Here is a 25,325-nt window from a genome sequence, read left to right on the forward strand (position 1 = left end):
GACTTGACGATACAAGTGTAATGAACGTGGTCTAAGTTTTGTTAACTTAGATAAGTTGTTGTAATTAAGATTAGTGACCGTCAACTTATCCAGCATATGTTTTACGCAGCGGCTGCCCCTCCAGCCACACAACCCATCATTGGGAAACATCCATACACACTCATTCACACACTGACACTATGGACAATTTAGCTTACCCAATTCACCTATACCACATGTTTTTGGACTTGTCGGGGAAACCGGAGCACCTAGAGGAAACCCACGCGATCACAGGGAGAACATGCAAACTCCACACAGAAATGCCAGCTGACCCAGCCGGGGCTCGAACCAGCGACCTTCTTAGTGAACTTTTTGCTGTGAGGCAACAGTGCTAACCACTGAGCCACTGTGTCACCCTCACTAACGGACCATGCTTGATTTCATACTAAAAACTGTTTTTTGAAGTCTGCAAATGCAAAGAAGCAGGTATCTGAGAAGAACCTCAGAGAAAAACACATACCACAACATTACAATGAGAAAATGGTGGTAAGTGTTGCCAAATACATTGGAATGTTCCTAGCCCAAACTGTCCAAACTTAAAAAAACACCTAAAAACCAGTAGGTACACACAATTGGTTTTTGTTAAATATTTAACATAAAATTCAAGTTCAAAGCATCCCAACTGATCTCAAACCCACTCAAATTTTGTCAACCTGCTTTAGCCATTTTTTACCAGCACAATCAAATTCTAAACCTGCTGAAGACTTTCATCGTCTGACGTCATCCAAAAGTAAACAAATAAATAAAAGTGTTAAAATAAATAAAAAAATTACAAAACTCGTACAAATACAATTTTAAAATGGATTATTTTCATTTTTATTCACACATATTTGTGCTATTTAAAGCTCAGATGTTTGAAGTAGTTAGGATAACTAATATATATGAGTTCAGCTGACTAATACATTCCGCCAAGTAAAACTTTGATATATAAGTTGTCAATACATTCAATCCATATAAGTTAACTTAACTTAAATTATTAAGTTGCAATAACTAATTGGCACAATCATTTAAAAAAAATCTTCTGGAATAGTCTTCTGAATAGTTGTCATGGCTGTGTAATTATTTTTATTTACTTGCAGAAAATGCCCTATTTATTTTATTTTATTATTTGTATTATTTTGGACCATTAAACATTTGCATTAAACACTCTGTTCTCTTCAGCATAATTTAGTTTATACATTTAGGTCCATAAATATTGGGACATTGAAACAATGCTGACATTTTTAGCTCTATACACAAACACAAGGGATTTAAAATTAAACAAACAAGATGTGCTTTAACTGCATACTGTCAGCTTTAATTTGAGGGTATTTATATCCAAATCAGGTAAACTGTGTAGAAATTAAAAGTTTGCATATGTTCCTCCCACTTGTTATGGAACCAAAAGTAGTTGGACACATTTCTTCTAAGCTGTTTCATGGCCAGGTGTGTGTTTTCCCTCATTATCCCAATTACAAAGAGCAGATAAAAGATCCAGAGTTCATTTCAAGTGTGCTATTTGCATTTGGAATCTACTGTCAACTCTCAAGATGAGATCCAAAGAGCTGTCACTATCAGTGAAGCAAGCCATCATTAGGGTAAAAAACCTAACAAATTAATCAGAGAGATAGCAAAAACATTAGGCGGGGCCAAAACAACTTTGGAACATTCTTAAAAAGAAGGAACGCACCATTGAGCTCAGCAACACCAAAGACCTGGGAGACCACAGAAACAACTGTGGTGGACAACTAAAGAATTCTTTTCCTGTTGAAGAAAAACCCTTTACAACAGTTGGACAGATCTAGAACACTCCCCAGGAGGTAGATGTATGTGTGATGTCTATGCGTTCCAGGCTGTAATTGACTGCAAAGGATTTGCAACCAAGCATTAAAACGATTTATGATTATTATTCTGTCCCAATATTTTTGCACATATGCAAACTGTTGTAATTCTTACACCATTCACCTGGTTTGGATGTGAATACCCTCAAATTAAAGCTGACAGTCTGCAGTTAAAGCACATCTTTCATTTCATTTTAAATCCATTGTGTTGGTGTATAAAACCAAAAATGTTAGAATTGTGTTGATGTCCTAATATTTATGGACCTAACTGTATATTATCAGTATATCATAAAATTATACTTCATGCACTTTTGCTAACTGAAGTGAGTTTTACTGCATTATTGTCTGCATCTCTCTGTGCATCAGCTGTATTGGATTCTGTATTGTTCTGTAATTCTAGAAGGACAGTTGATTTCAAATTGCCTTTTGTCATGAATTTAAAATTTAGTTGTGCATGTACAACAAATGTAATAATTGTAATATACAATAAACTTACTTTCCTGATAATATAATTTATAATAATAATAATTGTGCATTTTTTTGCTCGTTTATGTAAATCGTAGACTACCGGACAGGCCCATGCTTCATCCAAGTGCACAACAGGAAGTGTGCAGGTCAGAGCAGTGAATTTGTGTGCAGTAAGGCCTTGTGCTGTGCCACAGTGGGTCAAGTGTGGGGTAATTCGTGTGAGCAGTGCCCACCTATCAACTTGCCGTGCAGTAGAGGGTTCATCCCAAACACCCGCACAGGAGCCTGCCAAGGTCAGCACTGATTTTATAACATTGTTACAGTGTTTAATGCACAGTAATGTATGTATAGCCATGTTTTCATTTAGAAATCCTGGCCAGATACTTTTTTTGGTCTCTTTTTTTATGAATGTGATCTTAATAATCGAATTAAATTGAATTGAATTGAATTGGGGATTTCTGTGAAAGAAAATACATTTGTTCTTGAAATCTAAAGTGATTCTAACAAGTCAGGACCATGAGAATGGCAGATTGAGGGTAGACACTTTATTGAAGGTAACTGAAACACAAAATAATTACCTCATTATTTTCACTTGTAGTAATACTATAAGACCGTACAGTGTCTCAAAGTGTAAAATGAATGAGGACTTACCGCCTTGAGTCAGATGATTATAAAAAACAAAATTACTTCCTTAAAGGATTAGTTCAACCAAAAATAAAGTTTTTTTTTCATTAATTAATCATCTTCATTTTCCAATCCAATGAGACCTTCATTCATCTTTGGAACACATATTAAGAAATTTTAGAGTAAATTTGAGAGCTCCCAATAAGCTAAAGACCAAGAAAATAATGTCTTGGACTTTGGCCTTGAACTTGATTAAACCTCTGTCCTTTTTATGCTCTGGATCTTAAAGGCATTTCTTGAACTGAATTTAAGAGCTGTGCAAGTTTAGGGAAAAGGTTTTTCCTTCTTTGTGTTGGTACCACATGGCATGGCTCACTAACTAAATGCAGACTTTTGGATGGAAAGGGGCTTTTATATAAGCACAAGTGTCTTAAACTGCAGCCAATGGTACAACAAAAGGAATCTAAAATGAAATCTCCTGGTCTCAAAATGCTCTTCACCATACATCTGCATGAACATTAGAGTCTGTTTAATGTGGACTGTGAAATTAAGAAGGCCATCAATCTCCTAAATGAAGTGGTAGACTGTTATGAACAGGAGCGACAGAGTAGAGGATCCATGTGCAGTTTAGAAATTTTATTATTAAACATGATGTTCAAATAGTGGCAAACAGTAGTGTCCAGCGTAATCCAAAAGGGTAAATCCGTGAACACAGGTGAGAGGTCAGGGCAGGCAGCAAACCGTCAACAATCCAAAGACTTCAGAGTTTAAATTACATTAATATTACTTTACAATATTACCTTACATTTATATAACCATTATTTATTTGTCACTTTTTGTTTTCACACAATATTCTTATTCACTATGGGCTCTATTTTAACAATCTAGGCGCAAAGTCTAAAGCACATGGCGCAAAAGCATTAAGGGTGTGACCCAATCCACAATTTAAGGACGGCAAAATATGGTTTGTGCCCCAGCACATGGTCTAACAGGTTTGTGCTTATTCTCCAGTGGTGTAGTCTTAAAAAAAAGGTGGTGTACTATTGCACCCAACCCAAATTTGAAATGAAAGTAGGCAAATAAACGACAAAAGTTAATGTTTCTTTGATTCATTAGCTATATATATATATATTTATTTAACATCAGTTACCTGTAACTATTAACTTCCACGAAAGAAAAAACAAATACTATGTCAATGTTGTCAATGGTTACAGGTTTCCAGCTTTCTTCAAAACCTCTTCTTTTGTGTTCAACAGAAGGAAAAAAAGACAAACCGTTTTGGAACAAGTAAAGGTTGCATAAATGATGATTTTTTTTTTTTTTTTTTTTTTGTGAAAAACTATCCATTAAAAAAAAAAAATAAAAAAAAAATAATTTGTTGGTTATAAATGGAGATGCTAATAATCTAATCGGTGATTTATGTTTAGCTAATAGTGCCCCCAGCAGACCCAGAGATTGGCTGAATATATTACGCTGTGGTAAAACCCAACTGTTTAACTCCAAAGGGACTTGTAAAAATGTAAATACTGTACAAAAAATCAAGACAGCTATATCAAGTACTGTATGTTGTTGACATACTGTAAATTTAAAATAAAAAAACTAAAATCAGTATGTAGCTTATTTAATCATTTTAATATTGAAACCTACTATCTTTACTGGCTTATTACTTTACATTTGATAAGTTCCTTTAAACATCTTTAAACATGCTTGTTGTTTTAAACCAAGCAATTAGGAGTCTGTCCTCTGCTGTCACTATTATATACTAGTAGTTTCCCTTTTAAATCGCATATTGTTACGCGTGTAAGTAAGAATTTAAAATAATACACTTAAAAATGTTTGACTAATATGGGAGGGTTGTATACCAAACTAGCAGTATTTCACTGTATTTCATAGACAGGCAAAGCCAATTGAGATCTGAATGAGCCAAATATGCTCAACATACCGGTTTACTGTAGTACAAATCATTTTCTATATTCAATAAATTTTTTCCATATATTAAATAAATAAAACGGCCACTTTATAAATTCAAAATGGCATAAATATGAACATGAAAATGTACATGCTATTTTATATATTTCACTATCATAATATAAGTCATAATAGGAAAAATAATAATGAGATACAACACGTGATGTTTATGCATCGGATATGCAGTTGAAATGAGTAGAGTGGTTCTGTCACTGTGTTTAGTCCTGTGCATGAATGTATGCTATAGTTAATGCCACATGCACTGTAATGTGTTTTATTTTCATAGTTAATTTTGAAAAAAAACATAGCGAAATGTTCGTTAAGAGCTGCATTTTTGCTGGAGGAAACAGCTGTGATGATGAGGGGAGCGCCGAGAAAACAGTAGATGGGGAAACCCTCTATGACCCATTGGGGCACAAGTGATACAAGTGTTTCTATATATGCAGATATTATAACAATCTTTCGATAAACACACACTGTTTGCTCTCGCACTGCACAGCTGTGATTTTCTGATTAAATATAAAACTAGCTGAAAACGGAGCGGGGGAAATCTGCCGCCGTTTTCATATCAAAATTAAAGGGGACTGAGGCGATAGTAGTGTACAGTATGAGCTAATCACAAAACTTTTAGGGGGGGGCTGAATAGATATAAATAAATAGAAGAGGGCTAAAGCGACGCCCATGCTGTTTTATAATTTTACCTAAGCGTTTCAGCGAGACATCATCATTCAGTTGACTTGTCGTGGTCAAACTCACGAAATTTTCTCACAGCTGCTGCGCTCGTCAGGGGGCGGAAAACCGCACGATTTATACAAAATGCACCAATTGTAACAAATTAAGATGCGAGTTTAATAAAAAAAAATGTGGTATACAGTTAAAGGGGACGTGAATACATGCAATTTAGGGAAGTCTAATCAGCAAAACAAGTGAGTATACCGAGGGTATGCGCAATTATTGATCCTCAGAAGTGGTAATACCCAAACAGCTTATGGAAAAAAGTAGGCATACGGCGTATAGCAAGGAGTACACCACTGTTATTCTCTTAATTATTTATGGGTGTGTTTTGAGCCATGGTTTCGTGCCATGACGCATTTGCTATTTACGGGGCAGACTTTGTAAGTGGAAAAACTGAACACTTCACTAGCGTGAAAACAGTTAAACAAACCATCTGCAGCACAAGGATTAAGAACGAGCCTCCTCCATTTGACCTCTTAACTTACTTTTTACCTTACTTTTAATCTTTACTTTACTCCTTTATTTTCGTTAAGTAAGGAAACAGTGGAAACTCACTCTACTGAAGACATCCATAAGCCTACATATTTAATTTGGTTTGTTAAGCGCAAATATTTGTTTCGAAACTATTTCTAAATTCAGTTCTAATTTTCAGCAAACTAATAAATGAACAATAATAACAAAGTGTGGTCAAAGTGTGGAGTTATATCCAAACACACGTCCTATAGCCACAAATGGTGATGCATGCGTCTCCCAAACCCGACAGGTGGACAAATCTAAACTAGTTTTTATTAAAACATATAACAAATACTACTAATACTAATAATAATATCACACTAATGTAAATTTTCATGAATAAACTGAAAAAAGCCTCCACGAGATGAAGAAGACATGGAGGTAGTGGTTTTATATTTATGTAGAAAATAATATTTTTTGTAAAATTTTAATCCCTAGATTTTTTTCATATGTAAAGATATTTGTGTATTGCTGTACATCCTGTGTGTATTAACCAATGTGTAAACGTTTGGACCTACATAGGTGCATAACTAACAAGCTCTGCGCTGGACTTTGGACCAGCTTTTAGGTGGTCAATGACGCAGTCTATTTCAGTTGCTCAAAATAGCACTGCGCCAAGAATGCGCCTTAACATACCTCCTTTTTGGACCAGCACGTCCAAGAGTCCACAAAGTGGCGCAAATGGATTTCCTATTTAAACAACGTGGTGCCAAAACGTGAACAAATTATTGTTGCACTGGTCGTAAAATAGCACCAAATCACGCCATACACGTTTTGTGCCTTATTGCGTCGATTGTATGATAGGGCCCTACTGTATGTGTGTGTGTAGAGTCTTAAATTAGGTCATATTAAATCACATAAGAATATATAATATATTTTATTATCATATTTTAATGCATATGTGATGTAATGGATAAATTTAACACAACTGAGTAAGACTTTTATATGCAAAATATTGAAACTATGGAGTGTGTTGTGGTTGCTTCTTATCATTTGACATAGTTGACATTATTGCATTATATACTTTAAATAAGAGTCATTCTACCAGGATGATCGGTTAACAAGATGATTGATTTTGGATTATTGGAATGAGATGGCAGTTGATACACCTCTACTATTTGAGTTTTGTTGGTTTGATTTTGGATTTACCCACCTCACTGTATGAAATTACAAATGTTTTAATTTAAAACATCTGCTATTCTTTTTATGGTTTTGATAATTAAACTCATTTGCCTTAGAATGTGGTGTGACTTTTGCAAACACATTTTTTAACATTGATTTAATGGAATAGCTGATATATAAACATGCAATATTTCCTCTTTGGTTAGATGTTGATGAATGCAAGACTGTCCCTGACCTGTGTAAAGGAGGAAAGTGCATCAACACATTGGGTTCATATCAGTGCAAGTGTCCCGTCGGTTATCAACAGCATGTGAGCATTTTGAAGTGCGAGGGTAAGTAACATACAATTCATTCTGTAGTGGTACACATGACACAAAATACTAAGAAAATTTTGAGACTTCAGTGTATAATCCCGACAATATGGAATTTATTAAACATCACTGTAATAGTCTGAGCACTACTCACTGATGATAAGGAAATGACAGTTATTTTGTGACCAGAAGGTTATAATTGAGGTCTAGGTGAAACATTTCTCTCCTTTGATCACACACATTCTAGCTGATCCCTTTCATTAAAGGCACTTATCCCATGCTTTTCCCCTACCATGTAGGACAAAAATAACAACAAACCAACTTTAGAAATGGAAATAAAGTGTACTTCAGAATAAATTATAAATTTCAATGTGTGAAATCTCTTAGATGTGGATGAATGCTCCACCATTGAACGTGCGTGTGAAGGAGGACACTGCATTAATTCAGCGGGCAGTTTCTCCTGTGTGTGTCCTTCAGGATATGTGCTGTCTGCAGACCGGACTCGCTGTCTTGGTAAGTTTTTAAGCTCTGTATCAGAGACATTTACGTACTTATGGTCTGTATTTGTGTGTTCTTTGTATAGTGTCATGGACAGCTTGTTGAGGCATGTGATGAATTTTGTGTTCAGGCAGACATCATAAAGATTCACACCTCAACCTATAATTTGCAATCCAACTTTCCAAATAGAGAAAAAATAACCTACCTACCTTTCTAGCTATCAATCTATCTATCTTAAAATACAAAGATTATTTATAACAGAGGTTCCCAAACACTCTCCTGGACTATCTCCAACACTGCAAATTACATGTCTCCTTCAAAAGCTTAATAGTAAGCATTCCAAGAGCTAAAAATGAATGTGTCAGACACAAGAATTGCTAAATGTGCTGTGCTGGAGGTACACCATAAATATTAAAACCACTGACATGTAAAGGGAGAAATCACTGATTAAATAAAGTAGCACTGTATTTACAGTAGCACAGTAATAATTTGTGTATAATTTTCTGTCCAAAAAACAAAATTGTCCCTTTTCAAAACAAACAAAACGGTGTATATTTTCTTAAATATTTCCTTATATACAGGGTTCATACGGTCATGGAAAACCTGGAAAAGTCATGGCATTTTATAGGCCTGGAAAAGTTTTGGAAAAACCCACAAAATTTTGGAAAAGTCATAAAAATTTGTTTAACAAATATACTCAATTGTACTCACTATTTACTCACACTTCACTTGTTTCAATACTATAGGAGTTAAATTCAGTTAATTGGACATGATTTGAAAAGGCATACACCGGTCTATATAAGGTCCCAGGGTCTTATGTCAAAGCAAAAACTAAGCATGAAGACAAAGGAATTGTCTGTAGACCTTCTGAGACAGCATTGTCTCGAGTCACAAGGCTGCGGAAGGTTACAGAAAAATTTCTTCTGCTCTGAAAGTTCCAATAAGCACAGTGGCCTCCATCCATACGTAAGTGGAAGATGTTTGGAACCACCAGGACTCTTCCTAGAGCTGGCCAGCCATCTAAACTGAGTGATCGGGGGAGAAAGCCCTTAGTCAGGGAGGTGATCAATAACGCGATGGTCACTCTGAGCTCCAGCGTTCTTCTGTGGAGAGAGGAGAACCATACCAAAGGACAACCATCTGTGCAGCAATCCACCAATCAGGCCTGTATGGTAGAGTGGCCAGCGGGAAGCCACTCCCTGCCTGGAATTTGCCAAAAGGCATCTAAAGGACACTCAGACCATAAGAAACAAAATTTTCTGCTCTGATGAGACTAAAATTGAACTCTTTGGAGTGAATGTCAGGCCTTACGTTTGGAGAAAACCAGGCACGACTCATCACCAGGCTAATACCATCCCTACAGTGAAGCATGGTGGTGGCAGCATCATGCTGTGATGTTTTTCAGCAGCAGGAACTGAAAGACTTGTCAGGATAGAGAGAAAGATGAACGCAGCAATGTACAGAGACATCATGAATAAAAACCTGCTTCAGAGTGCTCTTGATCTCAGACTGGAGTAACGGTTTATCTTCCAGCAGGACAATGACCCAAAGCACACCATCAAAATATCAATAGAGTGGCTTTACAACAACTCGGTGATTGTCCTTGATTGGCCCAGCCAGAGCCCAGATCTACATCCTATTGAACATCTCTGGAGAGATCTGAAAATGGCTGTACACCGTCGTTTTCCATCCAACCTGATAGAGCTTGAGAGGTACTGCAAAGAAGAACGGGCAAAAATTCTCAGAGCCACAAATAAAGGAGTAGGAAAGCTGAAACTTAGCCTTATCTGTTAACGTGGACAGATGGGCAGAGGAGGAAGTACAGATAGGGAAACTTTGTGACCTCCTCTATACTGAATATAACTACAGATCAGCGCCCGAGCATGTGTGGATCTGTCCGTCTCTACATCATGTCTGAGGAATTCTCCTTTGGAGTATCCTTTGATTTTAATGAAAGCATATGTCCAAACCGCATCCATAAGCACAGATGCTGTGGAATGTTTCTGTTCAAAGCAATTTCCTGTTGCGTACAGTCTATACTTTTATCTGCTTGCAGAGTTGATTAATACACTCAACTAGTCACTGTAGGATTATCCATCGGTACACTCAATACTTCAAAGTGTCTTAGCAGCCTCGTTTGTGCTTCAGTATGTGTGTAAATGAAGGATATACAGTCATGTGACAAAGTTACCCTATTGAATTTTATGGTGTGCCGTATCAGGACATAATAAAAAACTGTTTGGTCCTTTACATTACTCAAATGAACAACATCACATGACATCTCACACTGTTTTTAATTTTATTTAACAAAAATAAAGCCAAGATGGAAAAGCTGTAGAATCACAAATGTATAGGGGGACAGCCTATGTTGCATAATTCAGATGCATGTAGATCTCCTTTTAGCTGTAATTACTCTCACTATTTACTATTATTATTACTATTAATCATTTTCCTCTTATCAGTCCCTCAGATCATACTAGAAGAGATTTGCACAGCTCTCACCACAGCATTTTAGTCAGAATGAGGTCTGAACTTGGACTGGATTATTTTTTAAGCTTTTATGTTGAAGATTTGCTGCTTTGTTTGCGAACATTGCCTTGTTGCATAACCCATTTTTTGACTCAGCTTTAGCTGTGGGACGGACATTGTGTTCACACACCCCTGAAGCCTCCAGACCAGCAAACGTCTGCTGAAAGCCAAAAATGTCCTGATATGAAAAAAAGGGTGTTAAAACATTTTCACATGACTGCATATTAAATTATTTTAAGGTGTGATTATTTTTCAACTAGGCCAGAGTTTTGTTCACAGCTTTGCTTTTACTTTGATTTTGTCCTGACTCTTTGTGGTCATTAAAATTCCTTGACACTCCTAAATAGTAAATAGTAGGAGTGTAATCTCGGTGTCCTGGCCATATTCCCTCCAACGGCCCTTACCAATCATGGCCTCCCAATCATTCCTATCCACTGAATTGGCTCTATCACTGTCTCTCCACTCCACCATTAACTAGTGTATGGTGAGCGCACTGGCACTGTTGTCCTGTGGCTGCTGTCACATCATCCAAGTGAATGTTGCACACTGGTGGTGGTGTGGAGAGACCCCTCCTCATGATTGTGAATCGCTTTGCGTGTATGGCCATGCACGATAGGCTTGTGTGGTAATACGGTAATATGGTATACCGCGGGATCTAAAAATAGCAACCGTATTAGTTTCAATACCGTTTTACCGTCAAAAAAAACAATGCACTTATATAGGAAACAAGGATTAAATGTTAAATATAATTAATTTAATACCTAAAAATGCATATGTGTGGTTGTCATCACGGGACAACTTGAAGGAGAAAGAAAGAGGTGAAGAAAGATGGCGGGTCGTGCAGCAAGTGACCTGGTCTTGAAAAAAAACACAACTTCTGCAGTTTGGTAGTATTTCAGGTTTTGACCAAACAAAATATACTCATCAACGGATGACCATTACATGCTTTCTGATCCTTCTCACCGATCTAGAGGAATGCTTGCACTTGTGTTGTGTTTACCAGAAGATCAGCTATCTACTAGATGAACTGTGTGTCTGTGTGCTCACCTGCTGTGTCTCCTACGAGCGAACTTAAAGTGAGATCAATAACATTTACTGTTGACACTTATATTGCTGTGACTGAAAAGCGCAGCAGCATATATATCAACCCTCTGAATTCCCTTTGTGATTAGTGACTTTGTTTTGAATAAATACTGTGAAAAGATAACCATCTCTGTCTTCCCTGTCTACCAGCTTGACACAGGCCTACTATAAAAATACACATTTCGTTGCATTACACATATCTTGAGTGTTTGGGAATAGTGTGTTTGTGTGTATTTCAGATCAGCACACAGGGATCTGCTTTGCGTCAGTTGTGAATGGACGCTGTGCTCATGAAATCAGTGGACGTTTCAATAAAATCCAGTGCTGCTGTGAACGTGGCCGGTGCTGGAGTCAAAGGACAACTCATGAAATGTGTCCTGTACCAGGATCAGGTGATTACATGGCTCTTTTGAACCTTTGCTTTGTTTTTTTGTTGTTTTGTTTTTCATGTGACGCTACCCTTTTTTTTTTTTTTTTGTTTTTTTACATGGGAGAGGTGATTTACAACTGTGAAAACTGGACTCATGTGGACTCTTAAGCTGCTTTGACACATTCTACATTGTAAAAGCACTTAGAAATAAAGATGAATTTAATTTAATTTACACAAATTCTCTTTTTTTATTATTAATTGAAATTTAAAAGAACAAAATCAACAGATTGATAAAGATTAGCTGATTATCAAAAAAATTATAAAAATGATTATCACGAAGACATTCTCCATCAATTATTCCATTTTTGTAACTTTCTGTTGTTACTGGATGCAATAATGGTTCCAAAAAATAAAAACAAATATCTCTAGTTCGGTTTAGTTTGACCTAGTTTCCATTGTTCTCATTTCTTCCACTTCTTGTTAGTTTCCTTTGGTATTAGTTAGTTCACACATGTTTTTTGTCGTCTTGTTTATGTTTACTGGTGTATATAACACACTTTATATGTTGTTGTGTAGATGCTGTCTCAAATATTCCTGTTTCAGTTGCTAAATTAAATACCTGATGCTCACTATTAAAAATATGTAAAGGCAAAATTACTAGCCCAATTAAAAATGATATTTTTTATCAAATATTTCTTAAGTGACAATTAATGGAGAGATGATTTTTGTTGATCTGTTAAACATCACTTGGGAAATATTTAAAAAAGGATTACAATTTTACAGAAGGGCTAATAATTTTGTTTTCAACTGTACATGTTAGTCTGTTTACACAGCTGACAAATAGTTCATCTGTTTGTTGCATTGTTGGAAGTAGTGCAAGTCAGGAAAATATTAGAGTATCTACTTTAAATAGTAGAAACAGTATGGTGTATGTGTGTGTGTTAAATTGTCTTATTAATTGACTTTTTTACAGTGGAATACTGGCAACACTGTTGACAGTTAGCCACTGTAAGAAATATTTATTAACAACTAACTGGCAACAGAATAAGACAGACTGTCTGTGTCAACATAAGCCCATTCTAAAAATGTACCCCTATATACATTTCTGGAGATCACGAAATATATAGCCTCAGAAAAGTATGGCTGCATTTCTTCTTTAAAATGAAAGCTATAGGATGGTATGATGCCGTTTTATTTTGTGCTTACCAGCTGATTAATTACTTCTATGTGGACGGCTTTTCCGCTGTTATATTATATTGTTATATTATATATATATATATAACTGTTATATTCCGCTTTTCCGTTCTGTTCATATAGATGAATACTTGAGGATTTGTCTGGTAGGCTCTGCTCTGAGTGGCTACAGTGAGGAGGATCCTGAAATGAGCCCTCAACACCACAGCAGCTTCAGTCTTTCCCCTAATGACCAGATACTTCACCCACATAATGGCAATGGACAAATAAAACCTCAGATTCACCAAACACCTCAAATTCTGCAGTTTCCCCAGATTCCTCAGATCCCAAGGCATGACAATGGATTTAAACCACAACGACCTGTTGTTGGTGAGTAAAATCTTAGGAAGAATCTTTGCTGAACTAACATCAATCTGCTTTCAAAATGCTCGTGCAGATTTGATGAGTTTTTATTTTGCTTGCAGTTAGTGTGAATGAGACTGTGAACAGGTGTCGTCTGCTTCCTAATCTGTGTCTTAATGGACATTGCATACCTTTGGGGTCTGACTACCGATGTGACTGTAACACCGGATTCAAAGAAGACAACAGAGGAGAGTGCTCAGGTAATTTCTGTCACAGCTCTGCTGTTTTGTGTTTTCTGGACTGTTCTCATAAAACTGCGGTCACACTGGACTTTTCTCCCTAAAGACTTCCATTCATGTCCACATGAGTGCGTCAGACCAGAAACGCAAGCTTGTGAGACAAGTTTCGCAATTCGCTGCGTTACAAAGTTCAAGCTTGGTGAACTATGACCTGTGAAATCGCATCACTTGACTGCGTGAGACCAATTGAGGATCATAGCATGACCTCTTTGGACAGAAATTTAAAATATAGACCAATCGCTCCCTCCTTTTAAATGTCTGATTATCTTGTTTGATCCTGCCCCTTTTCGCAGCGCCGTACTACAGAATTTCGCAAGCTCAAACTCTAGTGTGACCGCAGCTTTACCCTTTGCTCTTCTAATTGACAATTGTCTTCAGCTGTCCCTTGTTTGCCCATTAAGCTTCTTCTACACTGTGGATTTATCTGAAATCACTATTCCCTACATTAGTCCACTTAAATAGTACATTTAAAGGAGTGAATGAAATACCATGAGTGAATTCGTACACTGAATGCAGCTTAAGGGCTGCCATTTTGTTTGTGCTTTTCTTTGTAATAAAAATAGAACAAACTTCTTGGTTAAATCCTTTGCTAGGTATTTAACACTTACCTAACCCACACTATCTGTTTGTAATTTGATTTATGTAATTTATACAAACGTTAATTTAATTTTATACATTGTGTAGAAATTACCATAATAAGATTACAACGATAAGATTCCCCTGTGGATGGTCAGACATGGGAATTTATTTGGCACGCAAACTCTTATAGTGCATTGTGAGTATTCTCTGGCCGTTGAGTGTTATACACTTGTTATTGTGCATTGTGGGATTGATTGAGTGCACATCAGAATGTCGACTATGGTTTCAGACACAATGACTGCTCCCTCAAATGGACTGCTTTAAAATCCATGTGAAATCAAAATGTACATTGTTTATTTGGCAAGCACACATTGTTATTCTTTAAGTGAGCTATTAATCTGTGCAAGTTAATCCACTGAAACATTTTTGTTTGTTTGTTTTGGTACTCTTCAGTCAAAGTCTGCTAATTTGATCTGATCATTCTGCGATTTCAGTAGCGTTCCTTCTAGGTTGCTGTCAGTTTGGCTGCTTCAGCCACAAAATTCTTAACCATGCCCTTCTAACTATTTTCTACTAGGAATAAAAGAGGAATTAAAGCCAAACCCTCTGCTTAATATTTCATTTCAGTTGGAAGTACATCAACATACTAAAATAAAAGTCTCAGCAACTTCTGGTTCACGTGGACTTTCAGGGGCATGGCTTCGGATACAGCCAAAATTTCAGTTTTTATGGTTGTTTATGGTGTTCAAGTACTCCTGGGTGTTGAGGAGTTGACAAGTCGTAATTAACATCAGGTGCCACCAAGTCACTTTCATTGGCACAAGATGGCAGTGTACCTTCTTTTGATAAATAACAAGGAAGTACAGCAGAATTTGATAACTCTGCTTATAGAAAAGGAAGACCGTAAAGTAAAGAATTACCATCAACAATATATATTTTATCAATCAATTCCTCCATGTTTAGCCCGAACTAAGAAATACAGGGTTTAAATGGAAACTATGATGAAAATCTTCTTTTTGAAGCTGTTTGGACAGAAATGTGTGCAGGTATAGTTTGTCCACAGTCATATCTGAGTGATGTAAAGACAATAAGTCTCTTTTTTTTCTGTGTGTGCATGAACTTTGTAAAGGCATTGTGTATGACTCATCATTGCATAAAGGCTTGAATTAACTCCACAACAAATTCATCAAATAATCATTGGGAAAGTTCTTACTGTAGTATTTCTCACAAATGTTACGCGAGATCTGCTTCCTTCATGTCTGTCACTGTGCTGTTTATCTGACGCAGCCAGAGATGGGCAGGGAGAACTAGCATTAAAGGCACAGGCAACAAAAACATGTAAGAAAATGTAGAGTTTCACAATCTTAATAATGACTTGATGGTGACATTCATGTGGGTTCAACTCATAAATATGATTTATCCGACATGTTTGAAAGCATCATTAGTTGTGCCTGGATTTGGGTTTGCTTTGGTTTGATTTGTGTTTATTGAAATATCTTTCGTATTGGTTTCTTTTTGCCATTGCCTTTTTACCATTACATTTTATGTGTATTTTTGAATTTATGTGTGATTTTATTGTTTTGTGTTTTAGGGATTTTAATTTGAAAACCACTATATTTTCACCAAAACAATTACAGGCCACTTTATTTGTCATTTGCCTACAGTGTGTTCAGAATAACGAAAGAATTATACATGTTTAAGAATCTGAACAAACCACACAAAAAACCCAAAATACATATCAGAAAAAAGTGGTCAACAAAAAAACTGCATTCAGTGATTTAAATGAGTGTTCTGGTTTTTACTTTTCAGATGTAGATGAGTGTGAGTTTGACCCCTGTGCTAATGGAAACTGCATAAACACTCCTGGTTCATACTATTGCAGATGCCACACAGGCTTTCTCAGGGCTCCAGGCAAACAGACCTGCATAGGTGAGAATATGCATTGATTCTATATTTCTTTTTTCATTCCAACCATCGCTCTGGTTATCACAATGTTAGGTGGAAATAAAAGAAAAAATACCAAATCAGGCTAATTAACAATATTAACATACATTAACTATGACAACGATGGTAATCATAAAGTTACTTTAGATGAAGAACTCTCTATGATGAAGCTCTATTTTTTTATGTGCTCTTATTGTAAGTAGACATTGATGAATGTCTTCAGAATGGAGTGCCCTGTAAGAATGGCCGCTGTCTGAACACTGAGGGAAGCTTTCAGTGCATCTGCAACTCTGGATTTAAGCTTTCACCTGATGGGAGAAACTGTGTAGGTATGACATTATCCAATATGCCGTCAACACTTTTCAATACATAGCAGTTTATTATTATCATATTTACTCCCAGAGAATAATTTTGCTATAGTATAGTTATTGCATTAAACAACATTGCATTGCATTATAGTTAAACTGCCATAAAACCTTAATTATCAGGTCATGACACGTCTTGAATATGAATGAAATTTTATGCATGCTTACATATATCAGCTGTCATTAAGTGTCATTCCCTTAGTTGTAATTTTAAATGGAAAGATGACATTGTTTGAGATGCCTTTGTTATGACAACTGGACATTATCAAGACAAAATAACTTGTAATAAATCTTTCATAAACATGATTATCATGAGAAAATTATATTAATTTTAAAACCCAAACTACAAAGGTGGAAATTTAATTTGTCATTAAATTGTTATAAATATTAATGATGCTGTTACAAAATTATTTGATAGAGCATTGACACTTTAACTGAGAAATATTTGATCAGAAAAATAATCATGGCACAGTTAAAGTGGCATCATGACAATCATGTTTATGACACATATATGACAAGTTAAAGCTCTGTCATGTCATGATTATAAAGGTGGCAAGGCAAGTAAAGTGTTATCATATAGGTCTAAATTAAATTAATATAAATAACATAATAAGGGTGGGTAGTTATGAAGAATGAAGAAAACTTTCAATGATGTGCTTTAGTCTGCTTTAAAATCAAAGATAATTTTATTAGATAATAAGTTTCCTTAATTGTTAATCAGATCATGATGAATGTGCTGCCACAAACATGTGTCTTAACGGCATGTGTATCAATGAAGACGGCAGCTTTAAATGTGTGTGTAAACCTGGATTCATCCTCAACTCTAGTGGACGATACTGTACAGGTGAACACTGCTATTCCACTCTTGTTTCTTAAAATAATAATATTGCATGAACTACAATTCTTAAAACATATTAGTTTTGGTTTATAGCATATTTTTAAACCGAGTCAGGTTTTGTGTTTCTCCTCACAGATATCGATGAGTGCCGGACTCCAGGTGTGTGTATGAATGGACGGTGTGTAAACACACAGGGCTCTTTCAGGTGTGAGTGTTTTGCAGGTCTTACTGTTGGAATAGACGGCCGAACATGTGTAGGTAAGAGCCAGATGAACACACTTGAATTTGTTTTTCCATTCAAGAGTAAAAATAAGGCCTGTGGTTGACAACTCGATAGTACTTTTTACTCAGCATGAATTACACACACTAGTAATAAAACATAAATTATAGAGTTATTTTTATTCTTTAAAAACAAAAAATATTTTGAATAAGTTACTAATTAAGTTTTTTTTTTTATTCTGTTAGTGTGTGCAATTTATGTTGCACAACAAAACATAGACATATTGTAAAGTTAAATTTATCAAAGAACCTGTTTTACTCATTTTGAGGGAATCAATGTTGAATTGGTCTTTTATGTTTTGACATTGGGGCGGCACTGTGGCTCATTGGTTAGCAATGTCGCATCACAGCAAGAAGGTCATGGTTCGAGTTCCAGCTGGGCCAGTTGTCATTTCTCTGTGGAGTTTGCATGTTCTCCTCGTGTTTGCGTGGGTTCCTCCGGGTGCTCCGGTTTCCCCCAAAATCCAGCTGTTCATTTCACTGTTTGCATAAATGTAAATTTTAGAGCTGGGCAAGGTTATGCTTTATAATCATGTTAAAGCATTAATTAATGCAGACAATTGTTTTATCACATTTTAAAGCAGTTTAGTTTTTTTTTTTCAATTATTTTAAAAGTCCATTGCTCATTAGTTCTGTATACACACACACACACACACACACACACACAGACAAACAATTTGTCACAGGAGGAGTGGGATGTTGAACAGTATTGGCTTTGGATGGATGTTATCATGCGTCTCAACCAGTTAGAACATTTGGAATGGGCCAAATGCTGGGTTCACTCCAAACTTACTGCACTGACTTTGTCTTTATTCTACAGTACTCATGCAAATACTTAATTTTACTTTCAGTCTGAGCTCAGCATATTAAAGAGCCCCTATTTTGCATTAAAAAAGGTCATATTTAAGTTTTAGGGGTCTCCAACAACATGCTGATATGCGTGCAAGGTCAAAAAATACTTTCCTTGTCTTATAATATGCATTTATTTTTACCTAATTATCCCAGCGACTCCCATATGATTCGTTCAGCGATTCATTTGTTCCCAAACCCCTCCTTAGCGCGAAGCTAATCTGCACTGATTGGACCAATGACCCAGTTTGTTGTGATTGGTCGACTGCGTTCAGCACAAGACAGAGAGAAATGCCCAGCACGGCTATAGTATGAAGTAACAAAGTATGTGAGAGCCTAATGCAGGAATGCAATAAAGCAATGCAGTTAAACACCAGCATATAACTCTACTCTTAAAACTAACCCCAAGTAATAACAACGACACACATTCAGTATTAATCCATACAGCGGCAAAAGTTGAACTATTTTGAAAATTGACTGCGCCGTGCGTGTGAGGAACAGCTGACTGTGGACATAGCAAAGGCAAATAGCAGAGGATCGCCAGTTAAGAAACGCACTTAAAATCGGTAAAGGAAGAAGCTCGCTTCACGTTTTAACGTAGTTTTGGACTCGAGCCCCATACAGATTTTTTTAATCGATATGTGATTACAATTTATAACATACAATTAAAAACAAATTTTGCAAACTACACAAAACGAGGCAACAATTTTAATTACACTTTCCTGTTATGATCTAGAGGAAGAAAAAACTGGTTCATTTGAACTGTACAAAGTCCCTGTCAAAGTCTGACAAAGTCCCATAGTCTCTGCTGCTCCTTCAGTAGCAAACAGCCAACGAATCCCACGTTGCAGCGTATGTTATTGTATCAGAAATCAGAAAAATGACAGGAGCAAACACAGCACTAGGTTGGCTGTACTGTGGTGTTGTTGTGAAAATGAACTTAAACCCTTTATTCCCCGCAGTCAAATCTCCACCTGTCACTGATCGTCATCTTCGCGTCATGATCAGTCCTGTGATCCCTCGCGCCTCCACTAGTGTCTGAAGTGGCTCTTTAAAATACATTTGCTGTAGGCAGTTGTGTTACACTTAGACTTTCTATGCTCAAGTTAGTAGGGAGTTGTGAACGCAATAGAGACACTGCAAGTTTAAACACAGTTCAATAGATTACTTCACAGTTCACACAGTTCAATAAAACTTTTATCTATCAGGCTGGTTAACTGAGAACAATGTGGTGCAAGGACAAGAACTGAGAACCACTGATGTAACGATCCCTTAATTATAACTAAATGCCCTTCTAGTGGCAAATAGCATTGGTTATAGATTTAATTGAATTACATTAATGTTTAAGTTAAGATTCACAAGATATTTGTAACTGTTAATAAGCAAAGGGAACACTGCTATGAAAAAACACCTCAGTGATTTAACGTGTTATTACACTTTTTTTAATATAAAACTGCCATACACTACTTTTGAATTTATTGTTGAATTTTGCATAAAAAAATCTGATTAACCACAATTAATCTCAGAAAAAATCAAGCCAATATTCGTGATTAAAAATATAGTCATTGATCAGCACTAGTACATTTTCACTAAACTAATAAAACAGTATATAATAGACTGTAGAGTAAAATACTTTGCAGAGCACAATTATTAAAATAATGTTTTGAAATCTTCAGTGAAGTTTTTGGACTCTTCTGTTTGGTTTTTCTGTAGCTATATTTGTGGTTCAAGGGAAGTGTTTTTTTGTTCCTGTTGCGTTTCCCATAGCAATGTGGTGTAGTTTTGACCATATTCCTTGCATATTTCTGTTGCAGACACACACATGCGTAGCACCTGTTATGGGGCTGTAAAAAGAGGTTTGTGTTTACGACCCTTCCAGCGTGCTGTCACCAAGTCACAATGCTGCTGTGCCAACCCTGACTATGCCTTCGGTGAACCGTGCCATCCCTGCCCTGCCAAACACTCAGGTATAGCTGTTGATGCATTAACTTCTTGGATAGATATGATACTGTCAGTTTCAAAGACTTTTCTATGAGGGTGATTCTAGAATTGTGGGTATATTTGGCATCTCCAAAATAAATCTGTTAGTTATAAATAATAACACAAATCATCTTAAAAATATTAACTTAAATACTCACACTATACTTATTTTTGTCGATTTCCACCCCCTGAATGATCCATTCAGCTGCAATGATTGTAAATTAAGTCTAATTTAATATTTTCTGAGTGTTTAGTCTTGTAATATTTTCTGTATTATTTGTAATTTCAGTTAGAAAATAATTATTTTGTGTCCGTTCTTATGTTATGGTTAAATCTGTTCCCATTAGTAACCTAATCAAATGTTTCCTATCACATTTAAGGTTTTTTGTGGTATTTTACAATAATTATGGGTTTCGGTTTTCTGTAAATTATACATTTGTAATATGTCATTCCGGTTTAAGGAAAATGAATGGAAAATCCTTGAAATGCACACCCCAAGTTGTGTGTTGTGGCATATGGGAGTAAAGCACAGAGTTTTTACAGGTTTTCTAAACATGGCCCTTAATTCTTCCCTTGAGACTGTTGATTTTTCATACATTGTTACTCCTAATGAGAGAGTTTTGGGAGGAGATCCAAACCAAAATTAAGGACATATGGAAAATACTGATGCTGTAAGACCAGCTCTGCTTAATTGTAGGATCTAGAAAAAAGCAAACGATATGAATAAATAGACTGTCTAGTATGCATTCCATCAGTAATGTACACATCAACCAACAATTTTTCGTTAAAGGGGACCTATTCTACAAAAAAACACTTTTAGAAGAGATTTAAACAAAGTTGTGTGGTAACAGTGTGAGAATATAGCCAGCCTCTAATGGTAAAAAAAAAAAGAAAGAAAATTAATTCTATTTTTTTAATCACACTTCATAAAAACAATCTGCAGAAACACTTTTGACATTTTCCCATTGTACATGTTGTCAGAGATGGAAAGCCCCACCTATTAGTGAAAATCTTTCCCTCATTAGCATAGATAGACCCATACCTGCCACCACTCCCGTTTTTCCTGGAAGTCCTCCGTATTTCAGACACACCTCCTGCCCCCACCCCGTTTTGTTATTTAGGTTTACAGAGTTATAAAAAGTATTTGTGTGGTATTTTGAGCTGAAAATGTATGATGACATTCTAGAGACATCAGATACTTATTTTACATCTTGAAAAAATAGAATAGAAAATAGAAAAAATTGATTAACATTTGTGTATAAATTTGCTGTTTCTATCATTTTAAATGTTTAATAATTCTCATAATTGGTCATACTTATCGTTTTAACAATCTTAGTAGATTTCTGAACTAATATATGCAGTCTTTTCAGACTTTTTAATAATTCTCTAAAAGATATTATAATTTTACATGGATATGAGGCATTAATTACCACTGTGATGCTTGTTCCCTCACTCTTCTAGCTGAGTTTCAGGCCTTGTGTGCGAGCGGTGTTGGGTTTTCTGCTGATGGCAAAGGTATTTCTCATATCAGGTTTTGATATCATATTATCATGTTATTATGGCCCAATCCCAATTCTACCCCTCAGCACTTTCCCTTACCTTCATGTGTTCACGGGTAGGGCTGTCCAATTTTCTTTAGCTTGAAGGTGTAGAGCTGAGGCAAAGAGCTAGATAGCCCTTGAAACTGAGGTTTTTCAGGACCACACTCGAAACCAAGGGGTACGAAAATTTCCCAGAATACAGCATTTACAACAGAAGCATGGCTGCACACGGAAGTCAGGAGATGCACAAATTAGCATTTTTTGTCAATGTTAAGAATTTTTGTAACAAAAAAGCAAATGTTTTAATACATGCATAACGGTGTTCTTGTTTTATCATGCTTTTATAAAAAAACATTTTTAAAAAACGCTAACTTTCACTATCTATAATCTATCCACAACATACTTTCACTTATGTCACTCAATGACACTCGAATACCCTGTCAGAAAAGTCTAGTGGCTGAGAATTAACTTTTTACAGTGTTTGGTATAATGTTAATGTTGTTTTCATGTTGTTTACATAGATGAATATGGCCACGGTGAAAATGCACAGTACAGTTACGATCTTATTGCCACATTATAGCATTATGATAACAGGATATCGTTGCCTTTGATGATTTCCTGAAGATAAATACCAAAAGATAACGCAATTGGAATAACTACATCAGTCGCGATCATTGATCTCATAGTAAGAGATCGAGATGACATATGATGACGTGTGCAGGTGTTGTAGTGGTGTCTCATTTCTTTGGGGTAAATTTTGAAGCCCTTCCCATTCACACTCTGTTTCAAGGGCCAAGGGGAAGTTGTAGGGGTACAAAATAGAATTGAAATTGGGCCTATATCATGCTATACTGTATATCATGTTATTTTTGATCCTACATACATTAGAATGTACTTTTTTCCACCCAAAAAAAATGTCTAGTCTTTTGCGCAATTGCAGAAAAATCACAAATGTTGGGACAGTTGTTTAAAACATGATTTCTTTTCACTCTGTCAAAATGAGGATTACATAATAATAATAAAACTAATTTCAGCTAGTTTCCAAGGCAACATTTCTTACAAATGTTTGAGCTAAAATGGTAACACTTTAGTTTGTCACAATTCACGCTACTAGCTATTAACAAACTGGCTTATGCCCGAATCCTGCTGTACCCAAAATCTAAACCCAAATTCTACTTTATTAACTATTAACAAGTTTATTGAGCTAGCAGTCGTAGTTATTGGTTTGTTAATAGCATGAATTTTGACCTAAAAAGTGTTAGCACTAAAATAACTAAAGCTTAAATGAAAATTAATAACAACTATAACTACATATTAAATTCTCTTTAAAATGCAAAAGAAAGCAATTAAAAATACTAAATAACTATAACAAGCACTTTTATAGTATTCTAATGTTACATGGAATAATATACTGTTATCACATTGGATGAGATCAAAGGATATTTTGAGCCCACTTTAAAACACATGTTGCTGTCATTTGTCATGCTTCTAGCAAAGAGTCCCGTTTCTGCAAGGGTGTCCAAAACCACTTAAAACTTTGCACTTTTTAAAATAAAATCTTCCAAGATTTTAAGAACAGTTTTTGGCTCCCAAATTTCTATTTTGAACATTTCTTTGTGAATATTTAAAAAAAAAGTTTTTCTTTGTCTGGGGAACATTTATATCATCTAAATGAGCTTTTTCACTATAACTATAAATAATATTTTATATATAGTTATGATAACTTATCTGGATTAAATGTGTTAACCTATATTTCAAAGTTTTACTTGTCTGAACTTATTAGACCTAAAAAACAAGAGTCAGTCATATATATTAGTTAACTTTTTCAAACATCTGAGATTTATATATATTATTTTGGAAAGATACTAGGGTTATTAATGGTTTTTCAAGGAACCATTGATGCCAATAAAGAACCTTTATTTTTAAGTGTGTGTGTGTGTGTGTGTGTGTGTGTGTGTGCGCGCGTGTGTGTGTGTGTGTGTGTGTGTGTGTGTGTGTGTGTGTAATTCTCTGTTGTTCACACTAAAAAATGCTGGGCTGTAAAATAAACATACAAATTGATGTTGTTAACTTATTTTAAACAAGTAGTCTGACCAAGAAGCAAAAGTTGGGTGTTTAGTGCATGATGTGTATTTTCAGTTTTTAACTATTTACAAAGTAAGCATGTGCATGATGTTCATATTTTAATCTATATTGTACTTAATCTACTAAAACTGTGCTTAAAGGATTTTATTTGTCACATTGGTGAATAGGACGTGTCTTTTTAAGTGATTCTCTTCATAATTTCTTTTTTTTATTTGTGAGGCAGACATTAATGAGTGCGCTCTGGATCCGGATATCTGCTCAAATGGAGTGTGTGAGAATCTCCGAGGAAATTTCCGCTGCGTCTGTAACATTGGCTATGAAAGTGACCAGAGTGGCAGAAACTGTCTGGGTCTGTTGACATTTAATATATGTACATATGAGTAACTACAATGAGCTGTTTAGATTCATTTAAGAACTCAAGCCTGTACAAATCAAATTTAAGTGACAAGTGACAATTTTAGTGTACATTACTCAGGCCCTGTTTACACCTGTATTAAGATGTGTTTTCATTGCAAGAGTGACATTTCCATTTACACCCAATGAAACACTGTCTGTTTTGTCTGATTTTGACCACTTTATTTGAGGAGGGTCTATGCAGGTATGGTATACAGTATGTGGCATTTGTCTCATCTTTTGATTGAAATTTACAAAATAAGCTAAGCCAGTTTGTTGGTGAACGATTTTATAATTAAAAATTTGAGTACATTTTAAAGCAGTGAAATTAAATATACCTTATGAATTGTTCTTTCATTAATTTTCTTTTCAGCTTAGTCCCTTTATTAATCTAGGGTCACCACAGCGGAATGAACCGCCAACTTATCCAGCACATGTTTTACGCAGTGTATGCCCTTCCAGCCGCAACCCATCACTGAGAAACATCCATACACACTCATTCACACACATACACTACGGACAATGTAGCTTACTCAATGTCTTTGGACTTGTGGGGA

The 25,325-nt window shown here is 35.7% G+C and overlaps 1 protein-coding gene across 1 annotated transcript in view; it reads left to right on the forward strand.

The window, feature by feature from the left end:
- The window catches only part of LOC130236731 (fibrillin-2-like), a 144,787-nt gene that overhangs the window by 18,794 nt on the left and 100,668 nt on the right, over positions 1-25,325 (forward strand). The window contains exons 6-18 of the mRNA XM_056467482.1: positions 2,423-2,620; positions 7,496-7,621; positions 7,988-8,113; positions 11,950-12,102; positions 13,398-13,643; positions 13,739-13,876; positions 16,304-16,423; positions 16,642-16,767; positions 17,525-17,647; positions 17,777-17,899; positions 20,584-20,736; positions 22,211-22,264; positions 24,599-24,724. Coding sequence (XP_056323457.1) covers positions 2,423-2,620; positions 7,496-7,621; positions 7,988-8,113; positions 11,950-12,102; positions 13,398-13,643; positions 13,739-13,876; positions 16,304-16,423; positions 16,642-16,767; positions 17,525-17,647; positions 17,777-17,899; positions 20,584-20,736; positions 22,211-22,264; positions 24,599-24,724 — 1,812 coding nt within the window. The remainder of the gene's footprint in view (positions 1-2,422; positions 2,621-7,495; positions 7,622-7,987; positions 8,114-11,949; positions 12,103-13,397; positions 13,644-13,738; positions 13,877-16,303; positions 16,424-16,641; positions 16,768-17,524; positions 17,648-17,776; positions 17,900-20,583; positions 20,737-22,210; positions 22,265-24,598; positions 24,725-25,325) is intronic.

The sequence above is a fragment of the Danio aesculapii genome, chromosome 10, assembly GCF_903798145.1.
Source record: "Danio aesculapii chromosome 10, fDanAes4.1, whole genome shotgun sequence".
Lineage (NCBI taxonomy): Eukaryota > Metazoa > Chordata > Actinopteri > Cypriniformes > Danionidae > Danio > Danio aesculapii.